This window comes from Somniosus microcephalus, chromosome 21 (assembly GCF_052327205.1).
Source record: "Somniosus microcephalus isolate GS21.2 chromosome 21, FLI_Smic_1.0, whole genome shotgun sequence".
Taxonomy (NCBI): Eukaryota; Metazoa; Chordata; class Chondrichthyes; order Squaliformes; family Somniosidae; genus Somniosus; species Somniosus microcephalus.
In genome coordinates this window covers 50,251,691-50,276,806 of record NC_141007.1, presented here as the reverse complement: position 1 = coordinate 50,276,806, position 25,116 = coordinate 50,251,691, and the positions used below count along the sequence as shown (strand labels likewise).

The window sequence follows — 25,116 nt, the reverse complement described above, 5'->3', positions numbered from 1 at the left end:
AACATAGGGTATACAGGCAGAGGATGAGCTTCCTGGACATGACTGAACAGCAGTGCTTCAGGAGGCTCAGGCTACCGGCCAGGTCGTTGCAGACATTTGTAGCTTGCTGGAACAAGCCCTGCTGCGCAGAGGACCTGGTCGACATGCCTTACCAGCGGCTGCCAAAGTCACCACTGCCCTCAACTTCTTCGCCTCAAGCTCCTTCCAGGGATCTGCAGCAGACAGTTGCAGGATCTCGCAGTCGGCCGCCCACAGATGCATCACCCAAGTGACCGATGCCATGTTTCACAAACCAGCCAATTATGTAAACTTTGCCACTGATGAAGCCAATGTTGCGGAGCTGCCGCTTGGCTTTGCGGCTCTGACTGAATTCCCACAGGTGCAGGGCGTTATTGACTGCAAACATGTGGCCATGAAGGCACCCCTCATCACCCAGGAGTGTTTGTGAACCGCAAGGGCTTTCACTCCCTCAATGTGCAGCTTGTCTATAACCATAAAAAGATCATGCATGTGTGCCAGATTCCCTGGCAGCTGTCATGACTCTTTTGTGCTGCACCAGTCCACCTTCCCTCAGCTCTTCGCACCTCCAAACAGTCTTACTGGCTGGCTGCTTGGAGACAAGGGCTATCCACTAAAGACGTGGATGATGACACCATTGAGGAGGCCAAGCAATGTGGCCGAGGAGCGTTATATGACAGCCACATGTCCACCAGATGTGTCACAGAGCAAGCAATCGGCATGATGAAGATGCACTTCAGATGCCTTGACAGATCTGGAGGAGCCCTTCAGTATGCACCAGCCAGGGTCTCCAGAATCATCATTGTATGCTGCGCGCTGCACAGCAGTGAGGATTGGACTTGCAGGAGGAGCAAGGCGCAGAGTGCACAGCCTCTTCAGAGGAAAGGAGGAACAGGTGAAACACGAGGAGGAGGAACCGGAGGTGGAGATGTCACCAGCAGCAGTGCACACTGCTGCCCAGGAGGCTCAAGATGGCCTGATTTACTTAACTTGCACCAGCACGCCCATATGGCTCCCAGATGCTGTACTAACTTCCCCCCCCCCAACAACACCACAAAGCAGTCCTACAATGACGAAGCCAGTCTTGTCACCCAAACCCCATTGCTCGAGGTCAAGTAATGTCTCACCATTCACTCCAAGTGACAAAGCCACTTCCCAGGTAGCAGGCAAAAATGGACATGGCGGGAAAGTTGTGCAAAGAAATAAATTTGTGTGCATCATTAATAGAACTGAAACTTAACTAACATTTTGTCAAACACCCATGTGCATACCCTTATGCATCTACGATTCTGTCTTTTTTCATTTCTGCGTGCTTCTACGAGGTGCAAACCCTGTGGCTTCAGCAGGGGTAGAAGCAGGCTGCTCACTTCCCTGCTGCGACTGCTTTGACACTTTAGGCAGACGTTTGGGTTTTGGGTTTGGGAGCCCGACAGGGCCCCGCTAAAGACTGCGGCTCCTGCAACTGTGCAGGGGCCGACTCAGCCATCAGGATACGAGACAGCATGTGGGGCTCTGACTAAGGGGGTGGCAATGGGGATGAAGTGGGAGTGCTTTGAGAAGAGCTCCCACTTCCATGTCCCCGCTCACCATCATCCCTTTCATGGGCCACCACCACTTCCCTGCAAGCAAGGAGCTGGAGAACTCCCTGCTGCACATCAGTGGGCGATGAACACCCACATCTACGTTGATATCTCTCCTCGAGATGAGGTCAATGAATATCTGCAATCTGTTGTACACAGCAAGCATGTTCTCGTTCGATTGGTGCATTTGCTGCTCCATGCAGGTGGCCATCCTTTCCATGGAACAGCACATCGTCGCCATCGCCTGTGAGATGATGGTGCTCATGTCGGAGATGGACTCCTCTATTATCTATACAGTTGCACACATCGCGGCTGCAAAAGCTGCCAGAGCCTCATGCATTTGTTGCTGCTCCTCCAAGATCACCCTCTTTCTCGACAGCCCGAGTTTCAGCATCTGCATGCAACTGAGGAGTCTCCACTGCTGTCCCTACCATCTGCTCTTGCACACTTTTGATCTGTGAGACACCAGGTGATAACGCTACTCTATGTCTCCCTACACCCACAGAGGTGCACGTATCTACGCTGGTGCTGGGTGCGCATGGGTCTGGTGACACTGCACCCTCAGAGAGTGGAGCTTCCTCTGAGGAGTCGTCTTCCTCCTCCGGCTGGACAGTGAGGGGTGGGGGGCACTTGATGGACCTGAGGGAGAGTAAAGAGGCGAATTAGAATTCTTATGATAACAATGTGTAATGTTACCATTATGCACATGATGACATTTCACTGGCTGCTGACATCAAGTCACCATGAGTGACTGCTGTATGCCATGTGGCTGTATGAGATCTACAGGAAACTTTGTGCTATCCGGCACCCACGGGACCAAGCTGCTGCCGTTGCCTCAAAACTGCCGTACTCTCCAGAGTTAATGTTGAGAGATACGGAGATTCTTATCTCCGTATTTGACAACAAACACTGTTGCTTAGCAACAGCTTCTAAACACTCGGGTGTGGCCTGCAAGCTCTGTAGCTGAAGCTGTTGCTATAGCTACAGACCTTGCACAGCTTGACTGTTCAAACAAAGCAAAAAAAACAAACAAAAAGAATAAAAAACGGCTGCTGATTTTTGCCGGTGGCTCCAGATTGCCGGATAGCTCACCTCCGGATAGCACAAAGTTTCCTGTAATTCTGTCACCAGGCTGCTGGGAGGTCCCCTGCTCTCAATCTCCCACCGCCAGCAGCTCTGCAACTCCAGTGATTTCAAGTATTTCCTCCTCTGCTGGAGTCAAGTTGGTGAACATTGGAGGGCCAATTCCGGCTCGTTGCCTCTCCCTGTTGTTCTGGGCTCTCTTCCCCTGTAAGTAGGGTAAGAAGAGAACTTTGAGTGAGAGTGACAGAATGAGTGTAAGGAATGGATGGGCTACATCTGTAGAGGGTGACTATGAGGGAGTGGCGAGACATTATCAAATGGTCTCCTTCTGTGGCGTTACTTCCTGTGATTGCATTAGGATGAGATGGGGATGTGAGTAGGTACATAGAGAGTGAGGGGTGGGTGCATCTTGAAAGATAGATTGGTGTGAGGATTGACGTGCAGGAATAGGCTTGGGAAGGAAGAGTGATGGGGTTGGGGGGCGACACGCACATCAGGATGTAGTTGAATGTGGTATTGCACTCACCTTTTCTGACCTCATGAGATCATTACATTTTTTCCGGCACTGGATCCAGGACCGCCTTACGACATCCCTGCTACTGACCTTCTCCGCGATCTCCAGAAATGCCCTCTTGATGTCTCTGGCTGTTCTTTTGCACCCACCCCCAGGGAAGAGGGCCTCCTTGTGTGCTCTGACTCCCTGGATAGCACTTCCAAGTCAAAAACTGCAACTGCACTTTTTGCTCTCTCTTGCCCAGAGAATCTTGCAGATTATGTCTTGTATACACAACCGCGATTGCCAATTAGTGCCAAATTAAGGGCAGTTTTCTCCTGTGAGCCCATGCCCACAAGGAACTAGATTAAAACTGTTGAAACTCCTTTCAGATAGGTCTCATACAGGCAAGAGAAAGCGACTGGACTGAATTTGAACCTGGATCTCAGAGTGAAAAGTGAGTGCCTCACCGACTGCACCACCTAGTCGGCCAATGACATTTGGCCATGTGTGCGCAGGTATTTGTGACCGCATGACCTCACAACAGAGCGAATAGCTGTATACATGATGTCAGGATGCTGCAAGATAATGCCATGACATTTTATGATGCAGTCACTACCATAATATATTGCTTCTGTCAAAACAGTATACTTACTAACTCCATAATGTCAGGAAGACTTAGTAAAAATGGGTGTTGTTTGGCTACTAATCTTAAAAAAAATCGATCTTGATGTTGTTGCAGCTGTGCAAGATCCATGCTCGGGGGCTAGAAGCTGAAGACCAATATTCAAGCAGCTTTTGGCAGCTTGGCTCAGTGGCAGTCCTGTTACCTCGGATTCAGAAGGTTGTGGGTTCAAGCCCCATTGCCGGCCCACATAATCTAGGCTGACAGCGCAGTACTGAGGGAATGTTGAATTGGCAGAGGTGCCACCTTTCATGTGAGACATTAATGACCCAGGTGGATGTAAAAGTTTTGATGGCATTATTCAAAGAAGATTAGGAGAGTTTTCCCCGTGTCCTGTCCAAGATTTATCCCTCAACCAACACCATCAAATACATTAACTGATCATTTTTTCATTGCTGGTTGTGGAACCTTGATGTTCACAAATTGGCTGCTGCATTTATCTACATACCAACAGTGACTACAATTCAAAAGCGATTCATTATCTGTGAAGTGCTTTGGGACGGCCTGAGGACATGAAAAAGCACTATATAAATTAAAGTTCTTTCTTTGGTGAAATTGCATTCTTTTATTCCCCTCATTAAGCATGGTTGATCATTACTTTGATGTATGTTAAAAATACACAGGTATTGGTTTGCAGTAGGCTCGAGCCACCGGCAAAAATCAGGAGCCGTTTCGTTAGGTTTTTTTTCTTTTCGTTGCTTTTTTTTCACCAGTCAGGCTCTGCAAGGTCTCGCTGAAGCTGTTGCTAAGCTACAGAGACGCTTGCAAGGTACGGCCGACTGTTTAGAAGCCGTTGCTAAGCAACAGGGTTTGTTGCCAGATACGGAGCTCAAAATCAAAACATTAGCGCTGGTTTGTCCGGCAGTTTTGATGGGACGGCAACAGCTCGGTCCCGTCGGTGCCGGATAGCACAAAGTTTCCTGTAGCTCATTTTCACTCATATATTTTAATAGTCAGATCAGCAGTAAAATATGTTTTAAACAGTAAAATATTGATCCTTCCCTGCTGTTCAATGAAATGCCACAATACTGAGGAAGATTTTACTAGGTAGTGATTGTTGAAGTTGCTCAGATATTACATTTTGCTAGGAACAATGTATATGTCAAGATCAAAGACGGCTTCATTTGTAAATGCTGCTTGGCACACCTGTTTTTGTAAAGCAAGTTGTCCCTCCACTTCTTGGACTTTGCGCTCGAGATCTTGTTTTAGTTTCTTATACTCCTCATGCTGCCCATCAATCTTAGAATTTTTTGAACTGTAATTAAAACAGAAAAAGTAGCAGTTAAGAATCACAAATTATTATTTTGTAATTTTTTTTTTACATATTAAAACCATTCCTCTTAAGAAACAAGGAAGGCGAGAGTCCTAAAACCTGATGTGAAACACACTTAAAAGTATATAGTTGTACAGTTGGTTACTACTGTAGTATAATGCACATTATGTTAACTAACTTTGAATTTTGACAACGGAAGAATAAAAAGGACAACCACTGTTGACTGGATTGAAGGCCGATAAATCCCCAGGGCCTGATAATCTACATCCCAGGGTACTTAAGGAAGTGGCCCTGGAGATAGTAGATGCATTGCTGGTCATCTTCCAGAACTCGATAGACTCTGGAACAGTACCCATGGATTGGAGGGTAGCTAATGTTACCCCACTATTCAAAAAAGGTGGTAGAGAAAAAGCGGGGAATTATACACCGGTAAGCCTGACATCGGTGGTGGGGAAAATGCTAGAGTCCATTATAAAAGATGTAATAGCAGAGCACTTGGAAAGCAGTGACAGGATCGGACAAAGTCAACATGGATTTACAAAAGGTAAATCGTGCTTGACTAATCTACTGGAATTTTTTGAGGATGTAACTGGTAAAATAGATAAGGGAGAACCAGTGGATGTGGTGTATTTGGACTTTCAGAAGGCTTTCGATAAGGTCTCGCATAAGAGATTAGCGTGCAAAATTAAGGCACATGGGATTGGGGGGCAAGGTATTGACTTGGATAGAGAACTGGTTGGCGGACAGAAAGCAAAGAGTTGGAATAAACGGGTCGCTTTCCGAGTGGCAGGCAGTGACTAGTGGGGTACCGCAGGGATCGGTCCTAGGACCCTAGCTGTTCACGATATATATTAATGATCTGGACAAGGGAATTGGATGTAATATCTCCAAATTTGCAGATGACACAAAGCTGGGTGGGAGGGTGTGCTGTGAGGAGGATGTCGTGAAACTCCAGTACGTTTTGGACAGGTTGGGTGATGGGCAGAAACATGGCAAATGCACTATAATGTGGATAAATGTGAGGTTATCCACTTTGGTGGCAAAAACAGGAAGGCAGATTATTATTTGAATGGCAATAGATTGGGAGAAGGGGAAGTGCAAAGAGACCTGGGTGTTCTTGTGCACCAGTCGCTGAAGGTAAGCATGCAGGTGCAGCAGGTGGTTAAGAAGGCAAATGGTATGTTGGCCTTCGTAGCGAGAGGGTTCGAGTACAGGAACAAGGATGTCTTGCTGTAGTTGTACAGGGCCTTGGTGAGACCACACCTTGAGTATTGTGTGCAGTTTTGGTCGCCTTATCTGAGGAAGGATGTTCTTGCCATGGAAGGAGTGCAGCGAAGATTCACCAGGCTGATACCTGGGATGGCAGGAATGACGTATGAGGAGAGATTGCGTCGATTGGGCTTATACTCACTGGAGTTTAGAAGATTGAGAGGGGATCTCATCGAAACCTATAAAATTCTGTCAGGCCTGGACAGACTAGATGCAGGAAGGATGTTCCCGATGGCCGGGGAGTCCAGAACTAGGGGTCATAATCTAAGGATAAGGGGTAAGCCATTTAGGACTGAGATGAGGAGGAATTTCTTCACCCAGAGAGTGGTGAACCTGTAGAATTCACTGCCATAGAAGGCGGTGGAGGCCAGTTCATTAAATATATTCAAGAAGGAGTTGGATATATTTCTTAAGGCTAAAGGGATCAAGGGATATGGGGAGAAGGCAGGGACATGGTACTGAATTTGGATGATCAGCCATAATCTCATTGAATGGCGGAGCAGGCTCGAGGGGCCGAGAGGCCTACTCCTGCTCCTATCTTCTATGTTTCTATGTTTACAATCTGTGAATTCTGATCCAGCTTCTAAAATTAAAACTGCTGATACAGTATTTAATTTTTATTGGCATACATGGACAAACAATTAAAAGGCACCCAATGGCTAGGTGAGTTTATCCAGCCAGTAGGTGAGCCACAATGAAGGTCCCAGGTTCAATCCACAATCTGCGCTGAGTTAGCTGAGGCAGTAGTAGGTTCTCAATATCCCAAAATTAGGAAGGGGGAAAACCCATTTACATTTGAGGATGTTGAGCAGCCTAAAAAGCTCAATCTTTAATAAGGCCACTTGGTATGTACTGGAAAACAACAAATGGCCGTGCAACCCAACCCCACCCCAGGAAGCAGTCAATACCTTCAATAATGGAAAGGAGGAAGAAAACTGATGAGAAAAAGAAAATTAAAAATACATAGCACAAGAAATCTAATTATTTTCCTTAGTTAAACTCTTCCACTTAACTAAACCTAGCATTAATTGAAAAGTCAACCACAGACAAGCTAGGAAAAAAATGCCTCAAAATGTAGATCCTATTGCAAGGAGAAATACAAAAACTGGGCATTATTGTTGCTTTCTGTAATTTCATAAGGCAGTTCTCTAATCACACCTCCTTTTAAAATTGCAGTAGTGACTTTAAATTTCTGTTCTGGAGCTTCCCTTACATTAGGGAAAGCACCATACAGACTAGGAATATATAAAACCATGCTCATTACCAATACGGAGCTCAGCCTACGTGGGATCAGTAGAAGTGACGGCCAATGATATCTATTCACGCTTGCCTTCGTCGGCCCTTGGTAGTCTGCCATGTGAGTCGGCAACACTATAATATAGCAACAGAAAGCCTGTGTGGCATTGCAACTTCAAATAGAAGGGCACAAAGATCATTTAAGGGGCATAGCGGTTTTGTCATTTCAAATGGGAGCTTGTGGGAAGCCATAACATTTTAATTTCAAAGGCAAGCTGATAGGTGGTAGGATGGAAGTGTCAGCTGTGAGAAGTACCCTTGCCTCAGAGAGAAAGTTTTGGGTACAAGTCCCACTCCAGGGACTTGAGCACAAAAATCCAGGCTGACACTCCAGTGCAGTACTGAGGGAATGCTGCACTGTCAGAGGTGTCGTCTTTCGGATGAGATGTTAAACCGATGCCCCGTCTGTGTTCTCGGGTAGACATAAAAGATCCCATGGCACTATTTTGAAGAAGAGCAGGGGAGTTATCTCCAGTGTCCTGGCCAATATTTATCCCTCAATCAACATAACAAAAACATATTATCTGGTCATTATCACATTGATGTTTGTGGGAGCTTGCTGTGCGCAAATTGGCTGCCATGTTTCCTACATTACAACAGTGATTACACTTCAAAAAGTACTCCATTGGTTGTAAAGCGCTTTGGGACATCTGGTGGTCATGAAAGGTGCTATATAAATGCAATCTTTCTTTCTATCTGTTTAGGGAGGACCCTAGAGAACACAAAATGGGTTTCAAACAATATTACAATTACTGATAAACTATAATACTTCTAACACCATAACGGCATTATCCACAAAACCAGCAGATGTTCCTACTTAAAATTCCCCTGCCCTGACCATACCTGTGGATTTTCTCTATTTCTAGCCGATGTGCCTTTAGTCGCTGCTGGTACTGGAACTGCAGTTCCTCCCGTGTCTTTGTCTCCTTAGCAACAATTTCTTGCATCTTGTCAATCTGAATTTGCAGATCACTGATCTCTGCCTGTTTGCAGCTTTCTGTCACTTTTAGTTGAACAAACATGGCATCATACCGTTCCAAATCTCGGTCTCGCTCCTCCAGTACTTTCAGGTTGAACATAAAGTCCTCTTTCAGTATGTTAAATTTTTCTCGTTGTTCTTTGAGTTCGGTTTTTGAATCTCGAAGTGCGGTATCTAGTGACTGAATGCGTCGTATCTGCAAGTCCTTCCATTCCTGCTCCTTCTGAGCAAGGAGCTCATCAAAATGATCTTCTTGAAGCATTCTGGGAAGTTGCAACTTATATAAATATATAAGACAACAGATTATTCAAATGTATAGTAACACTAAGCATTGAATATTCCTTGCAGTTCCCAAAATAGACAAGTTTCAGCCAGTATCTTCAAACCAGTTGGCTGTACTGACCAAAATATTAAACAGTCTTATTTTCAGTGCAGACACGGACTACCTGCTGTGTGTTTCCAGCTTTTCAGGAGCTGCTAAGTAACTTGTTGGGATTGGGATTGGATAATTATTGAAAGAGATGATCAATTTATTAAATACTCCACAGGACACAATGGCTTGAGGCACAGGAAGGAGCTATTGCCCGTAGAGGGATGTAGGCCAGAGTTGGATAGTGGAGATATGGGGACTGATTAAAAATAAAAATAGGATCTCTTTGCTTTTATATTCTATCCCTGGCTCCACATTCAGGTCAAGTATATTTAAAAGAACTTGCCTTTTCGGTGGCGGCCTCCAGCAGTCCCTTTAAGGAGCTCTGGTTAGTCCGCATGTAGACCATTTTCCTGAACGGAGCCAACCTTGTACCAGCTTCATTCAAGGAAGCCCAATTTGCAAAGGGGCCTCAAACAGGCGTAAAGCGGACATAGACAGATAAGTGAAATGGGCAGAAGCATGGCAAATGGAGTTCAATGTGGAGAAGTGTGAAGTGATGCACTTTGGGAGGACTAATATGGAAAAAAAGTATACTAAAAATGGCACGATTTTGAAAAGTGTAGATGAGCAGAGATACCTTGGCGTCCATATACACAAATCCTTAATAGGTGGCAGGGCAAGTTGATAAGGTGGTCAAAAAAGCATATGGGTTACTTGGTTTTGTAACTAGAGGGATAGAATATAAAAGCAAAGAGATCATGCTAGAACTTTATAAATCACTGGTTAGGCCTCAGCTGGAGTATTGTGGACAATTCTGGGCACCACATTTCCGGAAAGATGTAAAGGCCTTAGAAAGGGTACAGAGGAGGTTTATCAGGATGTTACCAGGGATGAGGGACTTCAGTTATGAGGAGAGGTTGGAAAAGTTAGGACTGTTCTCCTTGCAAAAGAGAAGGTTAAGAGGTGACCTAATAGAGGTTTTCAAGATGTTGAGAGGTTTTGATAGGGTAACTAGGGAAAAAATATTCCCTCTGGCGAGTGGGTCAATAACTAGAGGTCATAGATTCAAAAATCACTGGAAAAAGATCTAGAAGGGAGACAAGGAAAACATTTTTCACTCAGTTGTCAGAATCTGGAATGCTCTACTTGAAAAGGTGGTGGAAGATTATTTCATAATTTTAACAGAGTTGGACAGGTACTTGAGGATGAGCAACTTACAGGGTTACGGACAAAAAGCACAGATGTGGGACTGAGCACGACTGCTCTTTCAATGAGCCAGCACAGGCACGACGGGCCAAATGACCTCCTTCTGTGCTTGAATGTTTCTATTAATTTTTTGTTGTTGCCATCCACCATATGTTCTCCGTTCCCTAGCCACGGACTCCATCCCTCCCCCTAAACTCTGACTGAGGCTGAACCACACTGTTCGCAACCTTGGTGTCATATTTGACCCTGAAATGAGCTTCTGACCACATATCCGCGGCATAACGAAGACCACTTATTTCCACCTCCGTAACATCGCCCGTCTCCGCCCTTGCCTCAGCTCATCCGCTACTGAAACCCTCATCCATGCCTTTGTTACCTCTAGACTTGACTATTCCAACACAATGCTGGCTGGCCTCCCACGTTCTATCCTACATAAACTTGTGGTCATCCAAAACTTGGCTGCCCGTGTCCTAACTCGCACCAAGTCCCGTTCACCCATCTCCCCTGTGTGCACTGACCTACATTGGCTCCCAGTTAAGCAACGCCTCGATTTCAAAATTCTCATCCTTGTTTTCAAATCCCTCCATGGGTTTGCCCCTCCCTATCTCTGTAATCTCCTCCAGTCCCACAGCCACCCCAAAATATCTGCGCTCCTTTAATTCTGTTTTCTTAAGCATTCCTGATTATAAACACTCAACCGTTGGTGGCCGTGCCTTCTGCTGCCAAGACCCCAAGCTCTGGAATTCCCTCCCTAAACCTCTCCGCCTCTCTACCTCGCTTTCCTCCTTTAAGACGCTCCTTAAAACCTACCTCTTTGACCAAGCTTTTGGTCACCTGCCCTAATTTCTTTTTATGTGGCTCGGTCTCAGATATTTTGACTTACAATACTCCTGTGCAGCGCCTTGGGATGTTTTACTACGTTAAAGGCGCTATATAAATACAAGTTGTAGTCGTTGTTGTTGTTGTTGATCAGCAAACCCCTCAAGGGAAAACATTTTTAATGAGCCTTTTATATGCCCCCAATTGGTCACACATTTAGACCTCCTCTCTGGTGAAGAAGGCCCAGCAGCGCCTATATTTCCTAAGGAGGCTGAAGGGATGTAACCTGTCACCCCTGATCCTCTCTAACTTTTACCGCTGCACAATAGAGAGCATCCTGACGAACTGTATCACAGTATGGTATGGCAGCTGTAGCTACTATGACCGGAAAGCCCTGCAGCGGGTAGTCAAAACTGACCGGCACCCGGCTACCGACCATAGAGCACATATACCAGAAACGCTGTTTACGGAGGTCACGGTCCAGCATCAAAGACCCTACCCACCCCAGCCACAGTCTGTTCGCCCTCCTGCCATCTGGGAGACGCTACAGATGCATTCGCACCCGTACGACCAGATTTAGGAACAGCTTCTTTCCCAGGGCTGTCATCCTACTGAACTCCACAAATAAACTCTAAAGCCTGCACGTCTGCCAATGCACTTTATTATGGTTATGTTTAGGTTAATGTATTACAAGCCAAATGTATGTTGAATGTTTAAATGTCTTAATCTAAATGTACACTCTCGGGAGCCGCAAGCCTACATTTCATTGTACTGCACTTGTGCACTAACAATGACAATAAAGTTGATTATTATTATTGAGAGCAGAGTTATACAGACCAGGAAGTGATCTGATTTTATCTCTTAGCCTTAGTACCCCTGTTTTTGGCACGGGTTTGGGGGGAGGGGGGGAGGAAGAGCAGCCAAGCTGTCCTCTGTGGATTGTTAACCCTGCTGGAAATGCATCAGTCAAGAATCCCACTTCACCTTGATGACCCCTGCAGTCAGAAGTTTACACATAATTATAGGCGATTCGGGTAATGTCGCATCGGGAGCTCAAAACCTGTAAACAGTGGCCCAACAAGGAGTCAACATTTTCAAAAGGGGGAAGAGGAGTTCACTGGCAGAGGAAAAAAGGATCAGCCTTTTTTATATTTTCTGACTGTTGTCTCATGTGGAGCTTAATAGGAAAACTTTCTTCCTTTACTGTAGTTGATTAAAAGAATAAAAATGCCATAAAGCAACCTAACCAGAACGTAATGTAAACACTCCCACAGCTACCTGGACTACACTTCCTCCCACCCCGCCTCCTGTAAGGACTCTATTCCATTCTCCCAGTTTCTCCGTCTCCGCTGCATCTGCTCCGACGATGCCACCTTCCATACCGGTGCTTCCGACATGTCTTCTCTTTTCCTCAACTGAAGACTCCCCTCTACAGTGGTCGACACGGCCCTCGACCGTGTCCGTTCTATCTCCCGCAATTCTGCCCTCACCCCTGCCCCTCCCTCCCGGAACCACGATAGGGTTCCCCTTGTCCTCACCTTTCACCCCACCAGCCTCCACATTCAACGGATCATCCTCCGCCATTTCCGCCACCTCCAGCATGATCCCACCACCAAATGCATCTTCCCCTCACCTTCCCTTTCAGCATTCCGTAGGGACCGCTCCCTCCGCGACACCCTAGTCCACTCCTCTATCACCCTCAGCACCCCTTCCCCTGGCACCTTCCCGTGCAAGCGCAGGAGATGCAACACATGCCCTTATACCTCCCCACTTCCCAACGCCCCTTCCAGGTAAAACAGCGATTTACTTGTACTTCTTGCAATTTAGTATACTGTATTCGCTGCTCACGATGTGGTCTCCTCTACATTGGGGAGACCAAACGCAGATTGGGTGACTGCTTTGCGGAACACCTCCGTTCAGTCCGTAGGGGGACCCCGAGCTTCCGGTCGCCTGTCACTTTAATTCACCGCTCCATTCCCACTCAGACCTCACCGTCCTCAGCCTCTTGCATTGTTCCATGGAAGCTCAGCGTAAACTCGAGGAACAGCACCTCATCTTTCGATTAGGCACTTTACAGCCCTCTAGACTCAACATAGAGTTCAACAATTTCAGATCATAACCTTGGCCCCTATTATATTTTTTATTTATTTTTTATCCACACCTTTAGTTTGTGCCTTTTCCTTTTTTCTCTCTCCCACATGGCAGCTGTCTCTCACTCTGCCAGCGCATTTCACACTTCACCTAGAGCCATCCTTTGTCTCTTTACTTGTCCTATTACCATCTCGTCTCGTCTTGAATATCTCTTAATGTCTCTTCACCCCTCAGACCTTCCCTTTTGTTCTTTCATCCCCTCCCCCATTTCCCAGCCACCAAACTTGCTTTTAATCTGCTCCATTTCCTGCTTTTTTCCAGTTCTGATGAAAGGTCATCGACCGGAAACGTTAACTCTGTTTCTCTCTCCACGGATGCTGCCTGGCCTGCTGAGTTTTTCCAGCATTTTCTGTTGTTATTTCAGATTTCCAACATCCGCAGTATTTTGCTATTGTAATGTAAGTGCTCTTGTAATGGAACAGACATGGTCAGCTATTGTAATCTGTTTATAAAACAACAATTTATTTTGGCATTTAGAACAAAATAAACATGGGACTGACAGGGACATTGAACATGTGGATTAAACAAACACTATGCTTATTGCATACATTGTTTTTCCTAAACTTACATTTTCTGCATTTGGTCCCTGCACCATAGCCAAAGTAAACAGGGAAAAAATAAAACCAGTGCAGTGATGCCATGTTTTCCCTTGCCTGCCTTCTCAATAAACAGATACTAGAGTGCAGTTCTGTCTTATTACTGACTTGATAGTTTTGTATGCACTAAATGTAGATACTTCCATGATAGAATTATATAATTGACTATGGTGGTTGCATCAGCCCTAAAGCTTCATTTGTTTTCAATGTAGATGGTACTGATGCTATTCATGATATTGGTTTGAGTGACCTCGAAAAGGAATGTTAAGGATGCTACAGTCAGGTTTTCCAGTCTATTCAGGACATACTTTAAAGTATATTTCTTTTGGCACTTTGTGTTAAAGAGTACAGCTGATAGCCTACAAGCAGTTATCCCATTGTCAGCAGCGCATCCAAATATACACAAACCACCTTTATTGCCAAGACTGAGATTTTCTAGTGTGAGGGTTTCGCGAAAGGGTCTCCTTTTGAAAGTTCAGAGCCAAATTCCCCTATTTGTGTAAATGGGAATCTTAGTACAGGAAACTCTCTTTTAACCGGCACCTAAATATCCGGAAATCTCTCTTAACCGGCAAAATTCAGGAGTAGGTTCAGGTAAGTTTTACTATACATGAGTGGCCGTGTAACCAGGACTCCTGGATCTGTGGCCATGTAACCGGGGCTCCTGCACCTGTGGCCGTGTACGGGGCTCTCCTACCTTGGTAAGTATACCTCTCTGTAATCCAGACTTTTTGATCAACCGGCACCACGCCGGTCCCGTATAAAAAGGTTTCCTGTATCCTGGTTTTCAACAGGTATTTGCAGTGGCAGCAGGTTAAACAGGGAACAGCAGTGCACAGAAATTGAAGGTTTCCATTTGAGCACCCAGTCCCCCAGAACCCCTGAGCAAATATAAATGTTTTTTTATCACTGACATTCTGAGTCTTGTACATCATGTTTTAAGTAAAATGAATGATAATCAGCAGTCTCGAAATAGATCAAATTAGTGTTTCAATAGCATTTTTACTGCCTGCTGCCTACCAGAGAAGGAATGACGACAAGGACTGTATAATACCAAAATAATTAATGTACTGGTCCAAGTAAATTAAAATATACAACTTCCTAATTTTTTTTTCAACCTGCACACTGGTCAGTTGCTCAGCCAGAGCAAAAAAAATCTACAGCACATTTCAGTGTATTTTGTTATCCTCAACGGTATCTGAATGGCTGAATCAGAGGTCTATATAGTTCTATGGTGTGCCACTGTTAGCTGGCTAGCTACACAATTAAGTCATTAGGAAATTAATTAACCGGCACACAGCACTAGTGGGAGATTTGATGACACTGGAACACGCACCATATGCTGCAGACGATGGTAAAGCTCCAGTCTGCAATATCTTATTCTGGTAATAAAGACTACATAATCATTTGAAACTAGAGTGACTGGTGGAATGTGGGCTGCAGACAGCAGTTTCAGTATTACTCAGCAGTTTCATACACCTTCTTTGATATGTAATGAAGCGTGCTGGCTGTGTATTCTCAACAATTTCCATAGAATAAATACAGAACCATCTTTGCCAGTGATTGGATGATAGAATTCTTTTGCAACTATGAGAAAAATCCACTACACAAAAGGTTTTTCAGTAAAACATCAGCACCAATATGAAGTATCTGTCATCTTTACATCCTTCTATACTGAACTATAATAAAACTGATAAAGAACTACTGAGCAGCAGACATGGGTTTTAATGTGAGACACAAGTCTGACACACATTGGCTGGGCCTGTTTGCATCTCCACCATCCAATTAGATACTCTATTTATTCAAGGAAAAATTGTCAAAACTGGCACTGTAGGGCAAAAAGAGAAAAACAATACACGTTCTATAATTAAGCACTTTTTTTTCTTTTCTGGATGCTAAAATGTCTTATGTAATCTGAAAAACTTGAAACATACTGTACGATTTGGAATCTATATCTTTTAGGGTTATATTGCAATGTGTCAGACAAAGAAACAATGCAATTAGCTAGTCATTGTTCGTGCTGGGTTTAAAGTTTTCCAAATTGTTCATCTAGTGCAAGCAGGTGGATTACTTTTAGGTTTTTATTGTTAATGGTCTGAGTTTGAATGACTCCTCTCATAACTCATTTATGCTGCAGTCACATCAACAATCATTATGAAAGAGTCACTGAACACAGGGAAAGTACCAGCAGACTGAAAACCGACTAATGTAGTTAGTGCCCATCTGCACGAGTGACAAAACAGACAAAGGCAACTACAGACCGAGTAGTCTTACTTCAATTTGTAATAAAATAATGGAATTGATCATCGGGAATAAACTGGAGTACTATGCAGAGTGCCCCAAGATTGATTGTTGGGCTCACTTACCATTTATAATTTAGATCAATGACTTGGATTCAGAATCTAAAAACAAGTTGGTCAAATTTGTAGATAATACTAAACTAAGAAGGGTAGTGGAAACAAAGGAGGCAGTCTTGGCTCAGTGGTAGCACTCTCGCCTCTGAGTCAGTGGCTTCTGTGTTCAAGTGCCACTCCAGAGACTTGAGCACATAATCTAGACCTGGCACTTCAGTGCAGTAGTGAAAGGGCGCTGGACTGTTGGCGGTGTCATCTTTCAGACAAGACGTTAAATCACGGCCCTATCTGTTCTCTCAGATAGACGCAAGAAATCCCATGGTACTTTTCGAAGAGGAGCAGGGAAGTTCTCCCAGGTGCCCTGACCAATACTTACCCCTCAACCAACATGACTAAAACAGACTATCCATGGGACCTTGCTGGGCACAGTTGCCTGCTGCGGTTCCCTGCGTTATAACAGTGACTACATTTCAAAAGTACTCCATTGGTTGTAAAGCGCTTTGGGACGTCCAGAGGTCGTGAAAGGTGCTATATAAATGCAAGTTCTTTCTTTAATATTACAGAATGAGTTAAATAAAATGTGGGCAAAGCAGTGGAAGGAGGCATTGCTGGATCTGGTTCTGGGGAATGAGGTGGGTCAGTGTCAGTAGGTGAACATTTAGGGAACAGTGATCATAGTATCATAAGATTTAGATTAGCTATAGAAAAGGACAGGGAGCAATCCAGAGTAAAAATACTTAATTGGAAGGCGGACAATTTCAGTGGGATGAGAACGGATCTGGCCCAGGTAAATTGGAATCAAAGGTTGGCAGGCAAAACTGTAGTCGAACAATGGGCTGCCTTTAAAGAGGAAATAGTTCGGGTACAGTCGAGGTACATTCCCACTAGGGGGAAAGGTAGGGCAACTAAAGTCAGGGCTCCCTAGATGACGAAAGAGATGGAGAGTAAGATGAAGCAGAAAAAGAGCAGGTATGACAGATGTCAGGTCAAGAATACATCAGAGAATCAGGCTAAATATAGAAAGTTCAGAGGAAAAGTGAAAAAGAAAATAAGAGGGGCAAAGAGAGGATATGAGAATAGAATGGCAACTAACATAAAAGGTAATCCAAAAGTCTTCTATAGGCATATAAGTAGTAAACGGGTAGTAAGAGGAGGGGTGGGGCCAACTGGGGATCAAAAAGGAGACCTATGCATGGAGGGTATGGCTGAGGTACTAAATGAGTACTTTGCATCTGTCTTCACCAAGGAAGAAGATGCTGCCAGACATAGTGAAGGAGGAGGTAGAGGAGATACTAGATGGGATAAAGATGAGGTACCAGAAAGGCTGGCTGTACTTAAAAGTAGATAAGTCACCAGGACCGGGACACTGAGGGAAGTGAAGGAAGAAATCGCAGCGGTACTGGCCATAATCTTCCAATCCTCCTTAGAAACGGGGGTGGTGCCAGAAGACTGGAGAATTGTTTAAAAAAGGGTGTAAAGATAAACCCAGCAACTATAGGCCAGTCAGTTTAACCTCAGTAGTGGGGAAGCTTTTAGAAACAATTATCAGGGACAAAATTAACAGTCACTTGGACAAGTGTGGATGAATTAAGGAAAGTCAGCACGGATTTGTTAAAGGCAAATCATGTTTAGCCAACTTGATGGAGTTTTTTGATGAGGTAACAGAGAGGGTTGATGAGGGCAATGCGGTTTATATGGTGTATACATGGATTTCCCAAAAGGCGTTCGACAAAGTGCCACATAATAGGCTTGCCAGCAAAATTGAAGCCCATGGGACAGTGGCAGCATGGATACAAAATTAGCTAAGTGACATGAAACAGAGAGTAGTGGTGAACGGCTGTTTTTCAGACTGGTGGAAGGTACACAGTGGTGTTCCCCAGGGGTCAGTACTAGGACCACTGCTTTTCTTGATATATATTAATGTCTTGGATGTGGGTGTACAGGGCACAATTTCAAAATTTGCAGATGACACAAAACTTGGAAGTATAGTGAACAGTGAGGAGGAGAGTGATAGACTTCAAGAGGACATAGACAGGCTGGTGGAATGGGCGGACACGTGGTAGATGAAATTTAATGCAGAAAAATGCAAAGTGATATATTCTGGTAGAAAGAATGAGGAGAGGAACTATAAACTAAAAGGTACAATTCTAAAGGGGCTGCACGAACAGAGAGACCTGGGGGTGTATGTGCACAAATCGTTGAAGGTGGCAGGACAGGTTGAGAAAGCGGTTAAAAAAGCATACGGAATCCTGGGCTTGACGAATAGAGGTATAGAGTACAAAAGCGTGGAAATTATGATGAACCTGTATAAAACACTGGTTCGGCCTCAACTGGAATATTGTGTCCAATTCTGGGCACCGCACTTTAGGAAGGATGTGAAGGCCGTAGAGAGGGTGCAGAAAAGATTTGCGAGAATGATTCCAGGGATGAGGGACTTCAGTTACGTGGATAGACTGGAGAAGCTGGGGTTGTTCTCCTTAGAGCAGAGAAGGTTGAGAGGAAATTTGATAGAGGTGTTCAAAATCATGAGGGGTCTGGACAGAATAGAGAGAGAGAAACTGTTCCCATTGGCAGAGGGGTCGAGAACCAGAGGACACAGATTTAAGGTGATTGGCAGAAGAACCAAAGGCTACATGAGGAAAAACCTTTTTATGCAGCGAGTGGTTAGGATCTGGAATGCACTGCCTGAGAGGGTGGTGGAGGCAGATTCAATCGTGGCTTTCAAAAGGGAGTTGGATAAGTACCCGAAAGGAAAAAATTTGCAGGGCTACGGGGAAAGGGCGGGGGAGTGGAACTAGCAGAGGTGCTCTTGCAGAGAGCCGGCACGGGCTCGACGGGCCGAATGGCCTCCTACTGTGCTGTAACCATTCCATGATTCTATGATAAATGACATTTAATGTAAACAAATGTAAAGTACTGCGCACATAAAAGAAAAATAAGGAACACATGCACTCCATAGCTGAAATAGCTAAGGATGAAGTCGCAAGAGACCTTAGTAAGCTCAACATGTTCAGCCAGTGCTGAGCAGCAATCAACAAAGCCAACAGGATGCTGAACTACACACAGCCAAAACATTGAATACAAGTCAGAGAAAGTCGTGATCAAACTGTACAGTGCTCTGGTCAGACCACACCTTGAATACTGTGTCCAGTTCTGGTTGCTAAAAAAACAAAAAAAAGAGACATTCAAGCACAGGAGGCATAAGGGCCACAAGGCAGTGTTATGAGAAAAGACGGAGAGACTTGGGATTTTCAGCCTGGAAAACACGTATCTAAGAGATGAACTTGTAGGTAAGTTGCGGGAATGAAAAAGGTCAATCTGGAATACTTCAAATTAAACTGTCAGTGTAGGAGTGGACGCAGGTTGAAACTGGTAAAAGGTAAATTTAGGACTGATATTAGGAAGTTCTTCTTCACACGAGAAGTGATTAATAATTGGAATGCACTTCCTGACAGAGCAATGGAGTGAAAATTCAGGAATCATTTAACACGCAATTAGATGCAGCAATGGGGAGCGTTGCAAGTTTAGGGTCCGAGATTTTCTCTCGGTACAGTGGTGTTGGTTACAGCAGAAGTGAGCATCTTGCGTTTAAAGGTGTACCAGTACTGCCAATATCGAACTTTCTTTCTTCTCAAATGATAGTGTATCCCAGGAATGTAACAAAAGAACTCCATTTGATCAGAATTGGATATGGTGTCTTTTGCACATATACTTCTCCAATCTTTTTGAAAGCAGACAGAAACACTTGGCGAGATGAGGCCAGATGATGTTAACTTGCTTTATTTCAGACAGCAAGTGAACATACAGAGTGTCAGTTAAAGGAAATTTACTTAGCTTGGTCTCTGCCACTCCTAAAAACAAGGAAAATAAAATAAACCACATGCCCTAACCCTTTTGTGGGCAGACTTACTGTTTCTGGCATTACCTATCTTTCAATATACAGGAAACTTTGGTTTATCCGGAGGTTAACTGTCCGGGATGCTCGATCCACCGGCAAAATTTAGGAGTCAGTTCAGTAAGTTTGTTGCTAGATACAGAGCTCAAAAGCTCCGTATGTTTTAACATTAGCGCTGGTTTGTCCGGCAGTTTTGATGGGACGGCAACAGCTCGGTCCCGTCGGTGCCGGATATCACAAAGTTTCCTGTACTTCAAAAAGCGTCAGCTGTGGCTCAGTGGGTAGCACACTCACTTGAGTCAGAAGGTTGTGGGTTCAAGTCCCACTCCAGAGACTCGAGCACATAAAGCTAGGCTGACACTCCAGTGCAGTGCTGAGGGAGTTCTGCACTGTCGGAGGTGCAGTCTTTCAGATGAGGCGTTAAACCGAGGCCACGTCTGCTCTCTCAGGTGGACGTAAAAGATCCCATGGCACTATTTTGAAGAGCAGGGGAGTTATCCCCTGTGTCCTTGCCAATATTTATCCCTCAACCAACATAACAAAAACAGATTATCTGGTCATTATCACATTGCTGGTTGTGGGAGCTTGCGGAGCACAAATTGGCTGCAAAATTACAACAGTGACTCCACTTCAAAAAAGTACTTCATTGGCTGTAAAGTGCTTCGAGACATCCGGTGGTCATGAAAGGCGCTATATAAATGTAAGTCTTTCTTTAACTGCAAAAACTGACCTGTTTTCAGATCCAGGCCCAAGGTTGTGTGCCACAGTATATTGAGAACTCCTGCTGTTCCCAAGATGAATGGGGGCCATCCTAGCAAACGGGCCTGGGTCGAGACAATTGATTCTTATTGTAGCAGTTGCGAGTTCCACAAACTGACCCATTTAGCTTCAACACACATATTCTGTTCCTGCAGCCTGTGACCCTTGCTTTTTAAACCTGTGCAGATACACTTTGTTTTAAAGCACAACCCTTAAAAAAAGCACAACCCATAAAAGCAACTCAATCCCAAAATTCCAAACTAGACGGGGTACTGTAGTGTCTTTCTGGGTGGATGAATTAAGAGGAGCTGAATGACCTTCCTCATTTTTTAGTATCTTGTAAGCTTCTCCTGGGTGTTGATAGAACTACCCATTTTTCACCCAGAGAGAGAAACCCATGGTGGTAATGGCCAATCTGTCTTTCCATAACATGACCCAACTCATGCTGTTCCTAAGCAGAGTAACAAAAAATATGAAAACACATTCGGGAGGAAGATATTCAAGAATACCTTGTAAGAAGAAAATAAGTTCAACCATACATGCGTTTATCAAAGGCATGTTGTGCACGATAAATTTATAAAAACTCTTTCAAGGTTGTGGAATAGTGTCAGGTGATTGATACTATAGCCTTAACACATTTATACGACTTCCTTTGTCTCCTTTTCTATGCGGGGAATTAAGTAGTTTAAAATAAACAGATAAATTCCTCAGTTTAAATAGCCGACAAAGCCAATTTACATAAATATATCAATGTAATATTCACACTGTTTAATTTCAAAGTCTAAACAGTTTAAACTTTTAGCACAGTATAGGTGGGCCAGAATTTGCTGGTAAAATAGCGGCGAGTTTAATGTACACCCCATTATTAGTGTGTAAATTGTGCAGCAATTTGTGGCGAGGAAGAGATACCCCGTGAATTGCGAATCGTCGCAAATTGCTGGATAATTTGCGCCATTACGTCATTAGCCTCACAAAAACAGCAGCTCACCATCAACCTCCCTGTGAGTTTCAAAAAAATTGCTGCATTTGCAAATTAATTGCCAATTAAACTCGCTTCAGAATGTTAGGGTTGGTACTTAACGCAAGAACCCTTTTAGTGATGAGATTTATGTTCCTGCAATGCCACTCAACCTCTCCGGCCTAGAAAGGGAACAATTGAAACTGTGGAGTCTCATTCCTGCAGGTAGTAAATTGTTCTTAGAGATTTAAAATGTTTTAAATATTAACTTAAAAAAAATTCTTACTTTTCCTTTCTGTCTCTTTTCTCTCTATCTTAATCCAGTCTCTTTCCCTCTTTCAATACCTGATTTGACTCTAATTCACCCCATTTCCTTCTCAGTCAATTCTGTTTCTTTTTCAATCCTAAAATGTCATTGGTTAAGGACTGTTGGTCCCGTTGTTCACCAAGATCCCAGATGCCCCATTGCCCTCGCCATGCCGTTATCAGCTCGCACTTCCAGCAAGTTTTAGAGCTGAAAGGTGAGGGAAAATGTCTAACTAACGGAGCCACTCCAGCAAATTCTGGGCCAGTAAGTTTATTTGTCCAGTCACACTATTGCTCTGGACATTGTAGTACCATGTCAGTCAGTATCACCATTCTGGGTTAAATAAATAGCTTTTAGTCACTTTTAATTGCCAATTAAAAGTTTAATTAAAAGCCACCGTCCAACCCAACCCTCCAAGTGCTGACCCTGTGGATGCTGCAAGTGGATCAGCCATCACCAAACCTCTCTGCATCTCCCTGCAGAATGTCCGTTCACTTGCGAACAAGGCCCTTACCATCCATGAGCTTATCAAGGATGATTGCATCGACATCATGGCCCTGACAGAAACTTGGCTGAGGGGTGATGACACCTTACCCTCAAATGAAGCCTCCCCGCCTGGCTATACCTTCCACCACTCGCCCCGCCCAGACCACTGTGGTGGCGGTGTGGCTCTCATCATCAAATCACACCTGGGTCTGTCCCCCTATGCCTCTGGCATTTTCTCCTCCTTTGAGCATCTCACCTTGTTCCACCCCTCTCACCTCTCATTTAAAATTCTTGTTCTCTATCACCCACCCAAGTACGATAAAAATTATCTCTGAGATATCTTCACTGCTTTTCTCCCTCAGCCTCTGCACTGAGCAACTTCTCATCCTCAGTGATTTCAATCTCCATCTCAATTCATCATGCTCGCTATCCTCTGAGTTCACTACCCTCCTATCCTCCCTTAATCTCTCCCTCCATGTGAACTCCCCAACCCATATTCATGACCACCCCCTTGACCTTGCCATCTCTCGTGGCCTCGCTACTCCCACTGTGTCAATCGAAGATAAGGCCATCTCTGACCACTTCCTTGTATCGCTCGCCACCCTCATCCCCCTTTCCCCACCCAACCCTACTTCCTTCTGTGTCCACACCTGGAAAAAACACTCTCCCAACTCTCTTACAACTGCACTTACGAAATCCCAACTGTCCAGCCTTTGGCCCTCCATTCACTATAACATTTCTGCAGCTACTGATCTGCTCAACCACACCCTCACCACCACCTTTGATGCCTTATCCCTATTGAAACCATTACTCTCTCTCACCCTGGCCGTTTGCACCCTCAAGTCCAAGGGACGCAGACTTGAATGAATATGGCGGACAACTGGTTTAGCCATTCACCGCCAGATCTGGCAGGACCACAAAGCATTATCGGGTCCTACTCTTGTCTGCAAAAATGTTCACTATTCCAGGATCATTCTGGAATGCAAAGATAACCCCTGGTTACTATTTTCTACTGCTAACAGTCTTCTTAAACCCTCTCCCCTGTCTCCTCCACACTCACCTCCAGCAACAAGTGCGAGGAGCTCACTGACTTCTTTGTCTCGAAGATTGATACCATCCAATCAGTTGCCTCTGCCACTTCCCTTCCTTCCCCTAGCCCACCGGGCCAAACTTCCTCTAAGGTTCCCCCCGCCCTAGCCCTGAACTCACATCTTTCTCCAGTTTCTCTCCGATCTCCCCTCTTGACCTCTCCACGATCATCTTGTCCATGAGACCCACTTCCTGCTCCATCTACCCTATTCTCACTAAACTGTTGACCACCCAACTTCCTTTTCTGGCTCCCATGTTAGCTGACATGGTCAACGGTTCACTCTCCTCGGGTACTAGCCCTCTCCTTCAAATCTGCCGTCATCACCCCACTCTCCTCAAAAAACCAACCCTTGACCCCTCCATCCTTGCAAACTACCGCCCCATCTCCAACCTGCCTTTCCTCTCCAAAGTCCTTGAACGTGTTGTTGCCTACCAAATTCATGCCCATCTTTCCCGGAACTCCATGTTTGAATCCCTCTAATCTGGTTTCCACTCCTGCCACAGTACTGAAATGGCTCTCATCAAAATCACAAATGACATCCTTTGTGACTGTGGCAAAGGTAAACTATCCCCCCTCGTCCTTCTCGACCTGTCAGCAGGGTCTCAAAGGACACAACAGCCTAGACTAGGCCTAACAGTCCATCAGAAAATCATATGGCCATGAATATAAAACTCCGAGTCTGAGGTAACTTTCTCACCTGTTCACCTCCATTCTGTGTCCATCATCCCTGTGCCTTACTCAACTATTTTCACAACTTTTTGCTCTTTTGCCTTTTTATTGCCTCATTCAAACTAATACAACAGCTTTGGTGGTCAATGTACTAACTGCTCCTGTGACAGGCTGACTTGACTTCCGCCCTGCTGTTCCTTCCCCTGCTGTTTGGTTGTGTTTAGTCCTATGAAGTAGTTCATCAATCTTCCAGTTCTGATGAAGGTTCAACAGTTGAAGCATTAATCTGACTTTTTCCCCTTTTCACGAGGGAATCGGTGTATTTCATGCATCGTCTGTTTCTACTTCTTTGACTCTTACCTGTTGAAGTCCCCCTCCCCTCTGCACTTGGTTCAGACCAAGAAGCTGCTTTTATATTGGTTTCTTACCATTTTAGTTGCGGCCAGCACCCGACATGTGGGTCCTATGTAGCCGACAGCAACTGCAAGGTAAACGTGCTGGATTCGCCAAGGCCAGTAGCTGGGATACTGTTTTAAACTGGGTGTCCCCAATAGCTGGCCTTAGTGTCTCGGCAGCTGGCCTTAAGTGTACCTGGCAAGCTAACTTGAGGGTTGCCACCAGCTGCAGGAAACCATACGTCAGGAGCCAGCAAGAAAGCAACATAAAAGCAGCTATAGAAGGAACGTGTTTATTTCCCGATACCAAAATGGGGATCCAAGTCGAAACATTAGACAATCTTGTTGCATTCCAAATGCTGACGGCCCTGTCGTGTATTAC

The 25,116-nt window shown here is 44.7% G+C and overlaps 1 protein-coding gene across 3 annotated transcripts in view; it reads right to left on the bottom strand.

Moving 5' to 3' along the window:
- Positions 1-25,116, bottom strand: part of ccdc57 (coiled-coil domain containing 57) — a 179,256-nt gene that overhangs the window by 148,454 nt on the left and 5,686 nt on the right. For 2 of the 3 annotated variants that reach the window (XM_085963585.1, XM_085963584.1), the window contains exons 2-3: positions 8,541-8,953; positions 5,006-5,114 (exon numbers count right to left, since the gene is read on the bottom strand). In XM_085963585.1, the coding sequence (XP_085819711.1) occupies positions 5,006-5,114; positions 8,541-8,938 (507 nt within the window). In that variant the 5' untranslated portion in view covers positions 8,939-8,953. The remainder of the gene's footprint in view (positions 1-5,005; positions 5,115-8,540; positions 8,954-25,116) is intronic. The other variant, XM_085963583.1, reaches the window with a different exon arrangement.